Source organism: Tachypleus tridentatus, chromosome 13 (assembly GCF_004210375.1).
Source record: "Tachypleus tridentatus isolate NWPU-2018 chromosome 13, ASM421037v1, whole genome shotgun sequence".
Taxonomy (NCBI): Eukaryota; Metazoa; Arthropoda; class Merostomata; order Xiphosura; family Limulidae; genus Tachypleus; species Tachypleus tridentatus.
The window spans coordinates 213,143,550-213,162,570 of NC_134837.1; the positions used below are offsets into that span (position 1 = coordinate 213,143,550).

A 19,021-nucleotide genomic window follows, 5' to 3' on the forward strand; every position below is an offset into this window, starting at 1 on the left:
TAAACTTCTTAGATGTGCGTATGTGTCAGTGCACGTGAGGATGTTGATATTCCTTTGACAACAAAAAAACTTCAGAACACACTTAGCTACCTGACGTGACAAAACCGGTTAAACACACTTCCAATGCTGTTAAGTAGTACACACGAATACAACTTAACGTCTTGATTTTTATTACAGCCAACCTTTTCGAGTTGACTGGTTTACAATTTATTCTAACTCATAACTGACAGGACAGATATATATCAGAGATAACTAGTTGCCATTTGGTTTGGTTGTTGTTGTTTTTATACGAGTAATGGCAGGTTATCGGCGTTATTTGTTTAAAGGTTAACAATGTATTATTAAGTTTTCTTTTCGCCTTCGTTAATTTTTTTTTTAATCTTCTGGGTTGAAGCCTAGCGGCAGTTTATAGAATCACACAACGTATATCTCATCTACAATCACGCAATGAAAATATTTCCTTTTTTGAAAGGTATTTTCCATATTGGAAATATGCCAGAAACAAATAATTATTCTACATCGATAATCCCAAATCTTGAAAAGGAGCCGAGTCTACTTAAGTGTAGCTTATCTGTGGTTACTCTTAAAACCCTTAAATCTAAGAAAAACCTGTTTTGAGAAACAAGTTCAAAGTTGATCTCCTGTTTTACATAAAATCTAATTACGACATACTTGGCCAACTTATTTTTACACCGACTATTATTTATCCAATTGCAGAAGCTTCAACATCTATTTATCAAATAATCTGCACTCATCGAATCAATCATGGCTCCTTTGACGAAATTCTTTATCTATTTTATTGTTTCGTTAAGTAACTCAATAAATATATACTTTTTCACTTGTGTACCCTTCAGTTGTTCAACTCACACGCCTGTTTATCTACTCGTATACCCTTCAGTGGTTCAATTGACACGCCTGTTTTTCTACTCGTGTACCCTTCAATTGTTCAACTGAGGAGCCTATTTTTCCATTTGTGCACTCTTCAGTTTTTCATCTTAGACGCCTGTTTTTCCTTTCGTGTACCATTCAGTTATTCAACTGACACGTTAGTCTTTCCATTTGTGTGCCCTTTGGTTTTTCAACTGAGACTTCTGTTTTTCCATTCGCGTACCATTCAGTTTCTCAACTGGCATGCCTGTTTTCTATTCATCATTTTATCATTCTAAATTTTCGTTTCTATTTTTTTTATTATTTGTCCTTCGGCCATTTTGAAGAAAAAATTTGTTACATATTATTTTTATAAAGACACACAAGCTGGATTTATAGCTCACAAACTGAGTTAGCCTTTCTTTGTTCGGATTATGGACTTCAAAAAAAAGGTGGGGTGGATGTTATTATAAACGATACAAAATTTCAACTTCCACACAGTCTATTTATAAAATATTATATTATTACAGTTTTCATTATTACCTCACCCAAAGTTTTGTATACGTTTTAAGAGTTCACTGGGCCTAGCATGGCCAGGTGGTTAAAGCACTCGACTCGTAATCTGAAGGTCGCGGGTTTGAATCCCCGTCACATCAAACATGCTCGCCCTTTAAGCCGTGGAGCATTATAATGTGATGGTCAATCCCACTATCTGTTGGTAAAAGAGGAGCCAATGAGTTGACGGTAGGTGGCGAAGACTAGCTGCCTTCCATCTAGTCTTACATTGCAAAATTAAGGACGGCTAGTGCAGGTAGCCTTCGTGAAGCTTTGCGCGAAATTAAAAACAAACAAACAATAACTCACTGTGTATACAGTTAAAATATGGTATACACTGTGCGATGATTAGGTGGGCTTTATAGAAAGAGGTAGCAGATAAATTAGTGGCGTTGGAGTTCTTTCTGTCATCCTGCTTTCAACACCCAACTTTTAATGTCTTTCCACAGTCTTTCATGTGATTAAATAATCGATGGTCATTGGCCTCAGAAGTGTTTTACGGGCCGAAGTTGAAAGGTCATGGGCCAAGGAAGGAAATGGATATAGCTCAGAAACGACTCTTCATATCAACCTAATGATGACTGATGGAGTTGAAACTTAAACAAAGGTTACGTATATTTGCCATAGTGGCGGCCATTTTTTTTACGTTGCAATCCCTCATAGAGAGTGCTAGTGCACTACCCTCCGAAATATATAACACGTTTGTGTGTCATTCTCCACACTTTATACATGTCGTGTTATAAAAAATTTAATCGTTTTTGTGTAAGGACGTAGCGCCATCTATGTATGTAATTAACATTAACTAAAGCGAAAGATAACAAATACTCAGTAAGAACAATAATGGGGGGAAGAAGATTGTTCGATTTCCATTAACATATCCCTTATTCCAAACTATCATTCCACAAAGTTTGGCTGAGATTGGTTGAGTGAGTTAAGAGTAGTTGGATAAGAAACAGACAGACAAACACACAGAAGTTTGTACCTTACATATAATAGTTGTAATTTTCTACTGTATTTACGGATAATAAAACTCAACACTTCTCTATTTATAATCTCTCGACCGTTAGTGGTCCCCAGACTGCGAGTTTCCTTTACCTGGTCCACAGAAAGGTTGTATAGTTATATAAATGACTGGTTTGTTTTGAATTTCGCAGGAAGCTACACTAGGGAGTCCCCTTCACACCAAACATGCTCGCCCTTTCAGCTGTGAAGACGATATAATGTGAAGGTCAATCCCACTATTCGTTAGTAAAAGAGTAAAGCCAAGAATTATCAGGGGGTGGTGATGATAATTGGGCTACTCTTTTACCAACGAATAGTGGAATTGACCGTCACATTATAATGCCCCCACGGCTGAAAGAGCGAACATGTTTGGTGTGACGGAGATTCGAACCCGCAATCCTCGGATCACGAGTCAAGCGTCTTCACCATTTGGCCATACCAGGCCTATAATAATTTGTGTGCGTGTGTTTGGACCCCACCGTTAGTGAAGTCGGTAATTTGAGTTTTGCAACACTGATGGATACTAGAATATTTCACAATTACAGGTCAAATTCATTTCCTTCCGGTTTAACATTGGCAGATATACATAAGCTACGCTACACTCACAAGTATTTAATATAACTTGGACGTTTCTATGTAAAATAACAAACAAATAAAACAATCACTTTTATTGTAAACGTGATTTCTAAGGAAAGATTTATTGGAAATGTAAATACTTCTTACTCTTGAAGCGAAACGTTACGCGAATTGTTGATGAAACATAAAAAAGGATTAAATATACAAGTAATTATTTCTTTCATCTAATCCTATCAAGACAGCCCCGCCCATATGACCAGAGGGCGGGGTGAATAATGATAAATTAGAAGTTGATTGACACTGTCACCGAAATTACTACTTATTTTCTGACAACCATAAACGTAATGTGCTTATATCTCTTTTGAGGTGCATGTCGTTTACCATTTATAGGAAATTACAAATACAAGTAAAGTTACTTTTCATGACAATTACACAGTATTCAGCAACAAATAGTTTTTATTATTCTTTGAGCAAATTGAGATATCGAAATAAAAATACAGAAAATGTTTTCTAAAGAAAACGACAGACGGTAATAAACTTGCTCTGAAAATAATCGGTTTACTATAACTCACCTTCTTGAAACAAAAACCACGCACGTGCATGTCCATTACATTCGTTTATCGGATAAATAGCAGTGAAACTACCAGGCGAAAATTCGTGTAAAATGAATTTGTAGAATCATGACTCAGAACCTCATATGCCAGAAATGTCTTACCACGTTATGACAAGAACCTTCTGGAAAACCATTCTCTATTCTATTTATTTTCATCACGACAAATAATCTGACATGGAGGCACTCATTACCCAACCCATGCAAAGCATTGTTCTACAGTGGTGATTAATCTCTGACCAAACAAACAAGTTACGTGGATACACGTGCTTTTCTTGACCTTGGTATTACTCAGCGCAGTAGCGACTTTAATGGTGGTGGTGGAGGGGTGTGTTTAAAAGAACCTGTAAATATACTCTGAAGAAAATAGCCTTTCCTCTTGCTACTTCCAAGTGTCACGTGGATGATATTTCAAAGCTACTGTTTTAAAGTTTCACCTGCTTCGCAGTTGGTTGCACTTCCCCATTTGTGTAGGATAACAATTACCGTTGGTGATGAGAACTGGAATTATAGTGCTCGAAATCCAAACTTCGAGTCGCCCACTCATGCCAAATACGGTGCGTTTAAGCACCGATGACGCCAGTCGGAATCCCCACTGACGTCTTATCTCACTGAGGCTATTCCCACCTGGGATTTTGGGGGACAATTTCAAAGAAGTTCAGTTACGGTGTGACAGTAATTCATCTTAAAGCACTCAATAAAAATCTGTCGTCTTGTAGCCAATAAGAAAAAACTTTCTCATTCGGAAGCGCATAAAATATCAGAAAAAAAGGACACTGACTTTTCGCTTGTTTTTATAATAAACGACCATTAATTATTTACTGAAATTCATAGTTTCTAACAATATCAGTCAAGCTAGATAAATAACACAAATTGCAATATAACAAAGTCTAATTTTGAAAAGGTAATTGATCTACTTCACTGATCCACATTTGATATTTATTGTATTCCTTTGGATACACTATTTTCTAGCACTATCTACAACAAGATTCAACTACTTCACAGGATCGAAAAACTATTCCCTCGTTACTATACATCGTTGTCACCCATTGCTTCGTGTACTTCGGAAGACATCGCTATTCCAAGACGGCTGGTATTGGCATTAAATACCCATACTAGACGTTTTGAGATACGTTTTTACTTCAAGTGGATTCTCATCATCACGAAAGCGCTATTCCGTTTGAGAAAACTGGGTTAAGATGCACTTAGCCCTATCTCGAGGAACAAACTCTTAAATTAGCTTTAAAACGTTCATGTTAGCCATTATCATGACAGAGCGAAAAAAAACAAAAAAGACAATCGTTTGGTGGTTGTACACAATTAAGCGCTATCAAACCGCCATCAGGAGCAGGTAGTATATAATGTACTGGGGGCGATGCACGGGACTGTATACGAATTTCTCGAAGTAGGTCGTGCACTTCTGAAACTAAATCGCTATAACTTCAAACCACCAAAACACTCCTTTTTTTTGGATTACAAAATATTTATCATAACCACTAGGAAGGTTCGTGAAATTATATACTAAACAAAAAAAAATTGTTATTTCTTAGAGGTACTGAAAGACATACAAATTAGTTGTTTCTTTACGACTTTGTTTCTCTTTTTCTAAACCCACTACAGGCACCCAGACGATCGCGATGTTTCCAAGACGACATAAAAACAAAAAACAAAAATCAAGCGCATTTGATTCGCTCAAGGAGAACGGTGGGGTAAACAAAGTGATGTATAACAGAAGAATGATGTGTCTATAATAAACAGATTTTTCCAGTACTCTATAAACCTGAACAAAAATGATGCGTCTCTAATAAACAGATTGTTTCCAGTGGCCTATACAACTAAACAAGAATCATCTCTCTATAATAAACAGATTTTTCCAGTACTCTATAAACCTGAACAAAAATGATGCGTCTCTAATAAACAGATTGTTTCCAGTGGCCTATACAACTAAACAAGAATCATCTCTCTATAATAAACAGATTTTTCCAGTGCTCTATAAACCTGAACAAAAATGATGCGTCTCTAATAAACAGATTGTTTCCAGTGGCCTATACAACTAAACAAGAATCATCTCTCTATATTAAACAGATTTCTCAGTGGTCTATAAAACTGAACAAGAATGATTTGTTTAAAATATGCATATTTTTCCAGTAGTCTATAAAACTGAACAAGAATGATGTCTCTATATTAAACAGTTTTTCAGTGGTCTATAAAACTGAACAAGAATGATTTGTTTAAAATATACAGATTTCTCCAGTAGTCTATAAAACTGAACAAGAATGATGTCTCTATATTAAACAGTTTTTTCCAGTAAACTATAAAACTGAACAAGAACGATGTCTCTATATGAAACAGATTTTTCCAGTAGTCTATAAAACTAAACAAGAATGATGTCTCTATATTAAACAGATTTCTTAGTGGTCTATAAAACTGAACAAGAATGATTTGTTTAAAATATGCATATTTTTCCAGTAGTCTATAAAACTGAACAAGAATTATGTCTCTATATTAAACAGTTTTTTCAGTGGTCTATAAAACTGAACAAGAATGATTTGTTTAAAATATACAGATTTCTCCAGTAGTCTATAAAACTGAACAAGAATGATGTCTCTATATTAAACAGTTTTTTCCAGTAAACTATAAAACTGAACAAGAACGATGTCTCTATATGAAACAGATTTTTCCAGTAGTCTATAAAACTAAACAAGAATGGTATGTCTATATTAAACAGATTTTTCAGTGGTCTATAAAATTGAACAAGAATGATTTGTTTAAAATATACATAATTTTCCAGTAGTCTATAAAACTGAATAAGAATGGTATGTCTATATTAAACAGATTTTTCAGTGGTCTATAAATCTGAACAAGAATGATTTGTTTAAAATATACATATTTTTTCAGTAGTCTATAAATCTGAACAAGAGTGATTTGTTTAAAATATACATATTTTTTCAGTAGTCTATAAAACTGAACAAGAATGATGTCTCTTTATTAAACAGATTTTTCCAGTAAACTATAAAACTGAACAAGAGCGATGTCTCTATATTAAACAGATTTTTCCAGTAGTCTAAAAACTACTGAATGTTCCTGCTGATTCTGGAATGAATTTATAAACTTACAAAACACTAGCGCCAGGTAATACAGCGTTAATTCTAAAGATTTAGAACGTTAAAAATCAGCGGCTTGATTCCCCTCGGTGGATTCAGCAGATAGCTCGATGTGGCTTTGCTATAAAATAACACACACATAACATTCAATGGTATTTTATTAGTGTTAAGACGTTTGCTTACATTATTTTTGTTTAATACCACACGTGTTTTTGATGCACCTTTAAACTTTATTAGCCCTTTGAATTTTTCTCCAATGAATTTCCAAGTCACTCACTCAGTCTTTTTCAAGAGTTATTTTATTCAATTGTTTCTTTTGAATTTTTACCAAAGCTACACGAAGGCTATCTGCGCTAGCCGTCCCTAATTTAGCAGTGTAAGACTAGAGAGAAAGCAACTAGTCATCGTCACTCACCGCCTACTCTTGGGCTATTCTTTTACAAACAAATAATGGGATTGACCGTGACATTATAACGCCCCCATGGCCGAAAGGGCGAGCATGTTTGGTGTGACGGAGATTCGAACCCGCGACCTTCGGATAACGAGTCGAGCATCTTAACCACCTGGCTATGCCAGTCCATTTTATATAAAAAGTTACATTAATGTTCTGACATTCGCAAAGGTCAAGTGGTGATCTATGCCTATAATTTTATATGTGCCCTTTCGTTCTGGAATAGGCCCGGCATAGCCAGATGGCTAGAGGGCGCTCAACTCGTAATCCGAGGGTCGCAGGTTCGAATTCCGTCACACCAAACATGCTCGCTCTTTCAGCCGTGGGAGCGTTATAAGTGACGGTTAATTCCACTATTCGTTGGAAAAAGAGTAGCCCAAGAATTGGCGGTGGGTGATGATGGCTAGCTGCCTTTCCTCTAGTCTCACATTGTTAAATTAAAGATGGCTAACGCAGATAGCCCTCGAGTATCTTTGCGCAAAATTCAAAACAAACCAAACCAAAACTTTCTGCAATGTCTCGCTAAGAGATTTATCTATCAATACAAGAATAAACTAAAACGCAATGAAGTGGATGGAATTTTTGTTCATTTTATAGAAAAAAAAATCAAAATTAAATTCATTTTGAAACTTTTCTCCTGCGAGGCGCTTCTCACACTGTTGTGCTCCAGACACAGCTTTGATAGTCTAATAATTAATATTTCCTCGGGTATCTACTTAGTTGCGAAACAAACACAGGTTCGTGGTTAAATACATATAATAAAACTTGACAAACACCTAATAAACCGAATATCCTCACTTGTTTACTCATCATTTTAAGCCTTCCCTAAATATTCCAATACATTATTGCGCCACAATAAAGATAAATTATATTGCTGTGATTATTGTAAATCTACAAGTTTTCAAACTAAAACAGTCTGGCATGACCTATTGGTTAGGGTGGGTTCGAATCTCCTTCGTCAAATATGTTCATTCGTTCAGCCGTGTGGGATGGAAAATTATAAAGTAATGGTCAATCTCACTATTTGTTTGGTTAAAAAAATAGCCCAAGAGTTGGCGGTGGGTGGCATTAGCTAGCTTCCTTCCCTCTAGCTTATCACTGATATATCAGGGAAGGCTAGCACAGGAGCTCTCGAGTAGCTTTGCGCAAAATTTTAAACACATCAAACTAAGACCTATTTCATGGTAAACAATGGCTTACTTACGAAGACTGAATGCAAATCAGTCAACATTTGTTCTATCTGCTAGGTTTACCTCAGTAGCTCCAGGGTGAACAGATAGTCCCAATCGCTGGAGCTACAAGTTATCCAAGTAGTTCCACAGTGAACGAGATCCACTTGTTGGAGCTACAAGTTAGCCCATTAGTTCCAAGGTGAACAGATGTCCCACTTGTTGAAATTACAAATTAGTCCATTAATTACAAGTGGTTTCCCTGCCATAAACGTTATGAGAAACTTTATAATAAAGAAATCCACTAGAGAGAAGAAAGTTTAGTAAAAAAAAAAACAACAACAAATAAAAACAAAACTTCTTAGGACTCGTCTTGTTAATATCTTATATTTTTGGGCATAGATATAAAGGAAGAGTGACCTTAACACTCAGTGACGTCGAGAAACCCACTTGTTGAGAAATTTATATGCAAAAACGGCTCGTTTGGGTTGAGAAAATATTTTACATAGAAGAGCGAACAACGTTTCGACCTTCTTCGGTCACCGTCAGGTTCACAAAGAAAGAGGTAACTGACCGATATTGGAGAAACAAGTAGAAAAATGGAAACCAAATTCAAAGAACATAAAAAGTCACCTTCACACGTTTTCGAACACTGCAAGTCAAATAAACACAACATAACCATAGAAAACACTCAAATACTAAATAAAGAAACAAACATAAATAAACGCAAAATTAAAGAAGCCTTACTTATACAACAACTTAAACCCAAAATAAACCAATATAAAGGAACGCCTTTATGCCTATATTAATATAATAAAATAAATACAATTATATATTCAAACATCTAATACCGCCCTCTACATTTCGACACACAGTTACAAACATGTGGTCAGCTTCTCATATTTTCTCAACCCAAACGAGCCGTTTTTGCATATAAATGACCTTAACACTATTGAACGTCACTTCTGAACGTCACTTCTTCATATATACAATACACGCTTTTTTGGCAATTTTTTCAGAGCTTTCAGGACCAAGAATATTTCTGTATTGAATTCTTTTCGAAGTTTACTCAGTTTCTTTTGACAAATCGTGTTTAGTTTTTTTTTTTTAATGTTTAGTTTGTTTGTTTTTGGAAATGTTTGGTATGTTTTTGTCGGTTTTCCTGTTAACGTTTAGTGTGTTTTTTTCCAAAACAATTTAGATTTGGGGGAATTGTTGAGTCTTTGGAAAAAGTTTTCAAATAATATTTCAAAGATCCGGCTTTGAAACATTGCAGAAATTATGTTTTTCACAGTTGTTGTTGTTTTTTTTTACAGATCATAAAACAATTTGCTTTGCTTCTCTCTTAACGTTTATTTCAAATACATTTTCGTAGCTTTAATGTAGAATTCTAACAAAGTTCAAATATCACGAAATAACACATAAATCTTAAAATCAATTATCGCTTGTTGAGCTATCAGAATCTTCCAAAAGCATTTTAACATTATCACTCGAGGCTTCTAGATTCTCATTGGTTTCACTCGACAAAACCTAAGTTGAGACTTCGTCGTTTGAAATTAGAGTTTATCCCAGAGGGTAAAATTCAGTTTGTTTTGAATTTCGCGCAAAGCTACACGAGGGCTATCTGCGCTAGCCGTCCCTAATTTAGCAGTGTAAGACTAGAGGGTATGGCTGCTAGTCGTCACCACCGGCTACTCTTTTACCAACGAATAGTGAGATTGATCGTAACATTATAACGCTCCGACGGCTGAAAGAGTGAATATGTTTGGTGTGAGGGGGATTCGAACTCACAACCTGGCCGAGTAAAATTCAAGGGGAGCCAATAAAATTGTTACAGATGTTCAAAATTCAACCAATACGAGATAAATACGTAAATTAGGGCAATTAATTTAGGTTTGTCACAAAATAAACAATCAGTAAGAGGTGTTTTAAGTGGGAAAACACATGTATTTTCAACGAAATCTGAAAAATTTGTATGTTGGTTCTAAAAAAACAATTCACACGTGAGTTGTTTCATTTCTTTTTTTGCAACTTTTGGTCTTTCTTCGCTAAAAATTACAAAGAAAATACGTACAATACGATTACAATCACGAGCAGTATTAGTAACTTACATTTAAAATCGAAAACCTTCAGGTTAACTGGGTATTAAAAATACTTTAACAACGTTAGAGAGAGATCGACCCCATGTGCATCGGTATGTAAGTGGTTGTGATAATGTTTGCAGCGAAGAGAACCTTTTACAGTAAACAGGTTACCTGTTGTAAACCCCCAAGGTTGCTTTGTTTAATTGTACATATATTCCTTATGTAGTTTCGTGTTGACCGATCACAAAAGTCACATCTTCAAAGTTAATTCAACGCCACCTAAGAACTCCTGCTCTAAGAAGTCACTAGTCTGGACAAGTTGTTGTTGATCTCTGGGTGCATGACCGAAAGGACAATTGAGATAAGGATTCGAACAAATAAATCTCTAAAGCATCGCGTACTCGCTAGTGTCTGTATCACGCACCGACATGTGAATGAACAATGCGTGTGGGCGATATGACATTACTATTATTGGAAATTACAACTAATTTTGACACGATTTTCTTATTTTCCGACTACAAAACTGTTTCAGGAACCAGATTTCTTATTTATTCGTGAACTTCGATAACTGTATGCAAATTATGGATAACCTGTTTTGTTTTGTTTTCTCTTGTCAAGGTAATATCTACCCTTTTCGTTATGCCTTTATTTAACCATTATTTCTCATGAGGGTCAGAGGAGGGTGTCAAAAAGTTTTAAAGTGAGAGGTGAGGGCCAAACCTTAATGTAACTCTAACGTTTCAGCGTGAAATTAACAAAACCGAACATTTCCGTATTCACCAGTTAACGATTCGTGACTTCGTACAATCGATATGATACTTTAGAAACCTGATGGGTGAGCGTTAAATTTATATTTCTTTGCGCCTTACCGTTTGTTTGTAGTTGAGCACAAAGCTACATCATGGGCTATCTGCGTTATGCCCACATTGAGTATACAAACCAGATTTTTAGCCTTATTAGCCCACTCAGCCACTGGTGCGTTTACAGACTTTCAACGCTGAAATCCGTAGTTCGATTTCCAGCGGTGAACAGAGCTCATATAAGTTCATTTTGTAACTTTGACTAAACACACTATTACCACCGTTATATTACTTCAGTTACCCGAGTAAATTACCACCGTTATATTACTTCAGTTACCCGAGTATATTACCACCGTTATATTACTTCAGTTACCCGAGTATATTACCACCGTTATATTACTTCAGTTACCCGAGTATATTACCACCATTATATTACTTCAGTTACCCAAGTGTATTACCACCATTATATTACTTCAGTTACCCAAGTATATTGCTCACAACTTCAATCAATGTGTTTGTTCTTAAATGCAATGACATACAATGGACTATTTGTGCTGTGCTACCGCAGAGATTGAAGCACAGGTTTCTGTGTTATAAGCCTTCAAGCTTACTGATGGGCCACAATGGGGTCAGATTTACAGAGTGATATTTTATATCAAATTAATCTACATTATCACAACTTGCTTTAGGTAAATAGAAGATTAATCGCGAGATATAAATATTTAGTTTCGTATATATTTCCTTCCTATACGACGCTCACATACGTTTCTCGCTGAACAAGTCTGATGAAGCAAAGTTGACTTACATTTACTTCATTTATTTATCTTATGAAAAATAAAAGAAGCTGTCTTCTCTAGCTCATCAATAGAAAGCTATAATGATAACTTATCTTAAGCCTATTAAAAGAAGCTGTCTTCTCCAGCTCATCAATAGAAAGCTATAATGATAACTTATCTTAAGCCTATTAAAAGAAGCTGTCTTCTCCAGCTCATCAATAGAAAGCTATAATGATAACTTATCTTAAGCCTATTAAAAGAAGCTGTCTTCTCCAGCTCATCAATAGAAAGCTATAATGATAAATTATCTTAAGCCTATTGAAACAACATATGAAAGTTGACTGACGTGCAAGCAGTATATCTTAATTGTGCCTTTCAGGCGTGTAGTAGGTCATGGATTATCTCTGGGCTAGATTTCTAGTTTTCTGATATGGAAGTCTGAGTTATAATCCGTGTAACACAACAAAACATTGCCCAAATTTTAAACTGTTGGTGCGTTATAGGATTTGTAGTCAATTCCTTAACACAGAGTGGTTGATAGTTGGATATTGTTGATTGGGTTCCTCCCCTCTGGTTAGTTTGTCTTTTGCTTAGCCATAAATGTAGATATACAGATACAAGTACTGGAGTGCTGCCGAAATCTACCCTCACTCCACCCCTAACATGTAGCAGTTCATTTGAATTCTACAGCTAGTGAGAGCTGTGTTAATTCAAATTCCATCAAAGTTAAATCTCGGATGATCTTAAGCCTCTCTACTGATGTTACTGGCTAATTTAATTAAAAAACACTTTAAGTGTGAAAAGTAGGTGCGACCAAAAAAGGATTGAGTGTAATCAAAAATGGCAACCAAACTTGAAAAACTGATAAGAATTGTACAGCAAATATTCATTCATTAATTAGCCAGGCCGCGTTTTTTGTCCAACTTGAGGCATGATGGTGGGTAAAAACCAAGATATTATGACATTTTGTTAATACACATGAACAAACCACAGCAAGTAAGAAAGTAACACTTGACAATAACCAACATTGGCGTTTGGATCACAATCGTATTATTCGGAACAGACCTTTACTTCATAGAACAAACTAGATTATTTAAAATGTACGGTGGACGTTTCTCTCTTTAAAACAGTATTAAAGCTTCCATGAAATTTAGATTAACAGTTTCTTGTCATCACCTATATGCAATCAGTACAGCCGTATTAAGCATCATTGTTTTTGCGAATTGCTTCAGCTAATATCATGTGACGCTAAACCTTCTTTAATTACGAAAATTACACAAAATCTAGTAAATTTTGCTGAAAAGTTGGAAATGAATAATCAATATCAACAATCTGTTGATCATTTTGAAATTTGAGCTAGAAACTGCTAATTTAGTTTGCTTGGCCTAACCAATTCTTATGTATCTATACGTCCTATCACCTCATAGTTTTACTGTTTTAAATCAGGTGTCTTAAATCCGAATGTTTAAAAAACAACAACTAAAAACAGTCAACGTTTGCGTTTAGATGAATTTGAAGTAAAAATATTAGGCCAATAACACGTGTGACGTTTTACTTTGATGTGCACAAAATTTTTTGTCAAATTTGAGCGGTTTTTATGGCATAACTTTACACATGTGGATTATATTTACATCAAATGAGACTTCTAACTGTAGGTTCAAATGATCTATCGGTTTACTAGCGTTGAAAAGAAAATCATAAAACATAAGTATGATTTCTATCAAATGAATTTTCCCTACTTTTGGTGCGAAGTACAAAATAGGAAAAAAAACGTCTATATCAAAATTGAAGATTTTATATCTCAGGCTATTTTTATTGGATTGTCTTGAAATTTCGTATGAGACATCCACTGAAAATGTGTGTTACTTATTATTACCACAGTTCAAGACATGGAAAGTGAAAATCGCTAAGTTATCAATCCGTCACTGCTGTTAATAGTACGAAACGCGTCCAGGTCAGTCATGGCCAGGTGGTTATGGTGCTTTACTCGAAATCTGAGGTTTGCGAATTCAGATCCTAGTCATATCAAACGTGCTCGCTCTTTCAGCCTTGGGGCGTTATAACATGACGGTCAATCCCATTATTCGTTGCTGAAAGAATAGCCCAAGAGTTTACGATGGGTGGTGATGACTAGCTGCCTTCCCTTTAATCTTACACTGCTAAATTATGGCCTGCTGGAGCAGATATTTCTCATGTAGCTTTGCGCAAAATTCAAACCACAACGGGTTCTGCGGCAGGTTGTTTTGGCTGCACGGCACATTACAGTGTGTGTTGATAGAGAATAGAATGATCAACTTTATAACATCATTTTTGTTTCGATACTTGTAAGCTATAAGTATTATTTCATTGTCGGAAGGGCGTTATTAAGGCACAAAAAGAAAAGTTTACACCATCTTTGAGTAGAACATTTTGTTTTGACAATATAATTAGATGAGTAAAAACCTAGTCGTTGTGTGACAGATAAAAATAATTGTTTGTCAAAGTTTATTAAACTAATTAATATAAGTATTCAGAAATAATGTTCTCTCTCTCTCAAGATGTGTGTGCCACATCAGTTCTGACAGTGCGTGTGACACTGTCTTTGTGTTTCTCTCAATGTTCGTATGTTCGTTTCTTTCTGTCTCTCTCGCTATCATATTTTCTGTGTTCCTTAAACCGACCATTATTTCTTTACAAAAAAAAAAAAAAAAAAACGAACAGAAATTAATCATTTCAAGGTAAATATTAAAAGCAGAACAGCGGTACCTCTAATCAAAATTCTTTCTAACCCAAACAATTCTTGTAAGTTCTTATGAAAGAACCTCTTCGTTCTGAAGAATTTATAGACCCTATTAACTAAGCTTCGCATAACGAGTACTAAGCCATTACAAAGTTAGTTGGAATGCACGATACGTCCCACTAGCATTTATGTGGACAGTTATAAGAGGATTTTACTTTTATTCGCCCTTGTTAACAAAACTCCCTAAACAGTTAACTAAAATTACACGCATATTTACAGAAGCGAAAAAGAAAAATAAAGTACAAGAAAGTCAACAGTTTCAACAGGTAACGTTACAGTTAAAATGGAAAGCAAGAAAGATTTATTGGATAGTGGCACGAATAAACGACAATAAAACAAAGACGATATTATCTAACTATTGTATGATCCAAGAGTTTCAAGGTTTAATTGCTAGTTATCCACGTTTCTTCTCAAGATACTGGAAAATAATTTTAATCACACGCTTCAGTTTCGTGATTAAAATATATATTATTCACTTTATGGCTGCATGAAGTTTAATTAAAAACAACAACAGTATTCTATATTGATTTTAAATTCATTTGGATAGCAGAAAATGAAAATTTTTTAGCTATTCATCCTATAAGTCAAGATTCTCTAGCCATACATCTTATAGGTGCAAAATACTCTTGCTATCCATCTTATAGGTGAAAAATCATCTATCCATCCATTTTATAGGTGCAAAATTCTCTAGCTATCCATCTTATAGGATAAAAATTGTCTAGCTATCCATCTGATAGCTGAAAAATCTAGCTATCAATCTTATACAAGCAAAATTCTCTAGCTATCCATCTTATAGGTGCAAAATACTCTAGTTATCCATCTTATACTTCCAAAATCCTCTAACTATCCGTCTTATAGGTGAACTTAAACTTGTTTTCTTTAACCTCCTTATCCTTGAGCAAATAAGGCAATTCTCAAAATAAAGAAATAAAAATCCTCTAATATATCACACTGAAGTTCATAAGTATTTTGAAAATTTTAAACGCAAACGTAACTTTGATGTAATATATTCCAATTACATTATTCGTTGGTATGTTATGTCTTACAAATAATAAGGAAAAAAATTATTCACCGCAAAAAAAAAAGAACAACAACAAAAACAGTTACATTTTACTATGTTGAACACGACTCTAAGTTTTGTAAAGTTTATTTGGTTAAGACTTTCCAAATGTTTCGTGTCCAACATTGTCAAAGACGTTAGCATTCCAATAAATCAGAATTAATACTTGCATGTATCGGTTATTGTATCGTTCACATCACCTTTAACTAATTCAAATATCAAAATAATATATATTATTTTTTCTTAACATTGAAATCGAATTATTTTTCCAATTTGTATGTGTCTTGTTTAGAAACATGTATTTCGAACTTCTTCACAAACTATTTATTATCACTTACCCTGAACTCACTACCATTAAAGCTAGTCGTCACGTGAAGGGTTGTTTAATATTCATTTAAGGTAAACAAATAAAAAATACAGAAAACTCCTTATGACAAGTTTTCTTTTATGCCGAATTTTCCAAACGGTTACGAAATAATAACGTGAAGTACCAAACTTTTTTTTTTCTAGTGTCTCCTCTTCAATGCATTCATCCAAGCAAAAGGCACCACGTTCATTTTCTTTCTTGTAATCAAAATAATATAACGGGGCTCAGAATAATCGTACTTTTAACTTATAAACAGCGGTACTGACAGTTAACGCTATAAAAAGGGATTGCTAATGAAAGTATATCAATTACTCAGAATAACCTCTAATGATTTAATGATTAGAAGTTAACATACTAACCTCTAATGGCACTGAGGTTTCCACTGTTGCCGGAGAGAGGCGTTAGTGTAGACTCTTCCTCATCAGGGGTTTGATCAGCATATTCTTCATCCAGTTTACTACCTACATAAGCGAAAGGGGCATTCATAAGCGAATAGATACATAACGACACAAACAAAGAGACATATAAGTTATTTTATAATTGGTTTATCATTTACCTGGGTATTATTATTATTGAATAATGTCACTCAATACACATTGAAAAGTTTATATGGCAGTTTACAGAACATAAAAGCTTATGTTTACAGGATAGAATAACAGCTAAGTCTAACAAAATCTGTGGTGGTAAATGTCGTAACCTACATTTAAGTTATAATAGAAATTGACTTAAATTTAACACGAGATATGGTATTATTGAGCCTAAAGTAACCATGGTGCAAATAGTCTGTAAGCCTATTAATTGTCTAGAGTATAGTTCTACTATTCGAGAGGCACAGTAGAGAATTGAACCAAGTTAAAAGGCTTGTTTTTTTGTAGTTAAACCCGAAGTTACGCAATGACTAATCTGTGCTGTGCCCATCACAGGTATCAACACTTGTTTTTTAGCGTTATAAGCATTCAGACTTTCCGCTGTACCACTGGAGCAGGGGGCTTTCTTCCGCCCTTCTTAGGTATCTAAACAAGATTCTTAGCGTTATACGCCTCCAGACCTTCAACTGAGCCGCTGGGGTTGGGGGATAATGCTTTGTCTTCCGTGGATATCAAAACCAGATTTTTAGCGTTGTAAGTCCACTTACTTACCGCTGAAACGTCACTGTTATTATAGTTTTTAACATTGAAAGCAACATCGTCATATCTGCTTTAGATTAAGGGAAATGATAAGTTAAGAAGTGGTAAAATTATGATTATTATTATTATCCTTGTTGAAGATAAAATATAGAATAAATAAATTATGATCGGTACGAAACCATCTTCTATTGGTAAGTACCAGCTTGAGTCACCAGGCAACAGTTGTAACACATCTGTTAAATGTGGTTACCATTTGTTTTGACAGATTTAATGGTGAATTGCTCTCTTCAGTTCATTGGGTTAAATTTGATGACGTAATGGCACGTGAAAGATTGAAATTGAAGAAATGACGTAGTGGCCTAAGATTTTTGTATATCTATGTTGATGTTTTCCACTAACAAATGGGGTTTGAATTCCTCTTCGAGTAAAATCTTATTTTTAACGAATTTGAAAATAACAATCCCAACGAAAGCATTTCTCATGTGCTATATACGTGGTAATTATATGACACGTAGAGCAATACCATTAACATGAGTTACAATGATATAAAACATTAAAACCCAGTTTAAAAAAAATGTGTTTGTTGCACAAACGGCTGTCTGCACATAGGCCTAATTTTAAACCGACAAATAAGAAGGAAGGAGGTAGATATTAACCTATTAGCAACTCTTGAACTAGTCTAGTCTGACCAAACAGAATGATTTGACTGTCGCTACTATAACGCACCTACGGGCACAAAACGTGAATCTGCGACATTCAAACACGAACTTGAATCACCAGATTCACAGAACAAGCACGATAATCATTAGGCCACTCCTGTAAGGGCGAGTTATTATCAGCTATTTATTGATGAATATTAGTGAAAACTAACCGGAAGATGGTAGCACGTGATTTTGAATTTATATCATTGAAGATTTAAAATTTTTACCCGAAAAAAAAATCGCGTATACATCTATATCTCTGCAGAGTCTCTGACTTTTCTGGATACTCTATGAATAATTGTTAAGAATCAAAAAGATAAATGACCTGGTTGCAAAGTATCATCAGTTGTTTTTACTCAAACGTATTATATTCGTATTTGAAAATAACTTGGGACGATAGCAGTTGAACTAGTAAAATCAAAAGTACTTCGCAATTCGTCGATACTTACATGGTATCAACAGCTAATCAGGGATATAACGAAAACTAATAATAAAAAATGTACATGACGTCTCTTTGTCTAAACCTGCAGAACACACCGCTTCACGAATTGAAATTAAAATCTTTACATCTAAATTAAACTTTTTTTTATCTTACAAAGTACTGATGTCATTAAATAACAATAATCGGCCAAGTGTGTTAATGCGTGCAACTCGTAATCTGAGGTTCGCGGGTTCGCATCCCCGTTGCGCCAAACATGCTCGCCCTTTCAGCCGTGGGGGCGTTATAATGTTACAGTCAATCCCACTATTCGTTGGTAAAAGAGTAGCCCAAGAGTTGGCGGTGGGTGGTGATGACTAGCAGGCTTCTCTCTAGTCTTACAATGCTAAATTAGGGACGGCTAGCGCAGATAGCCCTCGAGTAGCTTTGAGCGAAATTCAAAAGAAAAAAAACAAACTAACAATAATCAACAATAACAAATTCTGAATAATTAAGTAACCATCAATTATAAATTTTGGGTCCCCAGTTGATACAGCGGTAAGTCTACGGATTTA

At 35.0% G+C, this 19,021-nt stretch overlaps 1 protein-coding gene across 2 annotated transcripts in view; it reads right to left on the reverse strand.

Moving 5' to 3' along the window:
* LOC143238488 (uncharacterized) overlaps positions 1–19,021 on the reverse strand; it is a 93,501-nt gene that overhangs the window by 65,216 nt on the left and 9,264 nt on the right. For both annotated transcript variants that reach the window (XM_076478763.1, XM_076478762.1), the window contains exon 2: positions 16,560–16,661. In XM_076478763.1, the coding sequence (XP_076334878.1) occupies positions 16,560–16,661 (102 nt within the window). The remainder of the gene's footprint in view (positions 1–16,559; positions 16,662–19,021) is intronic.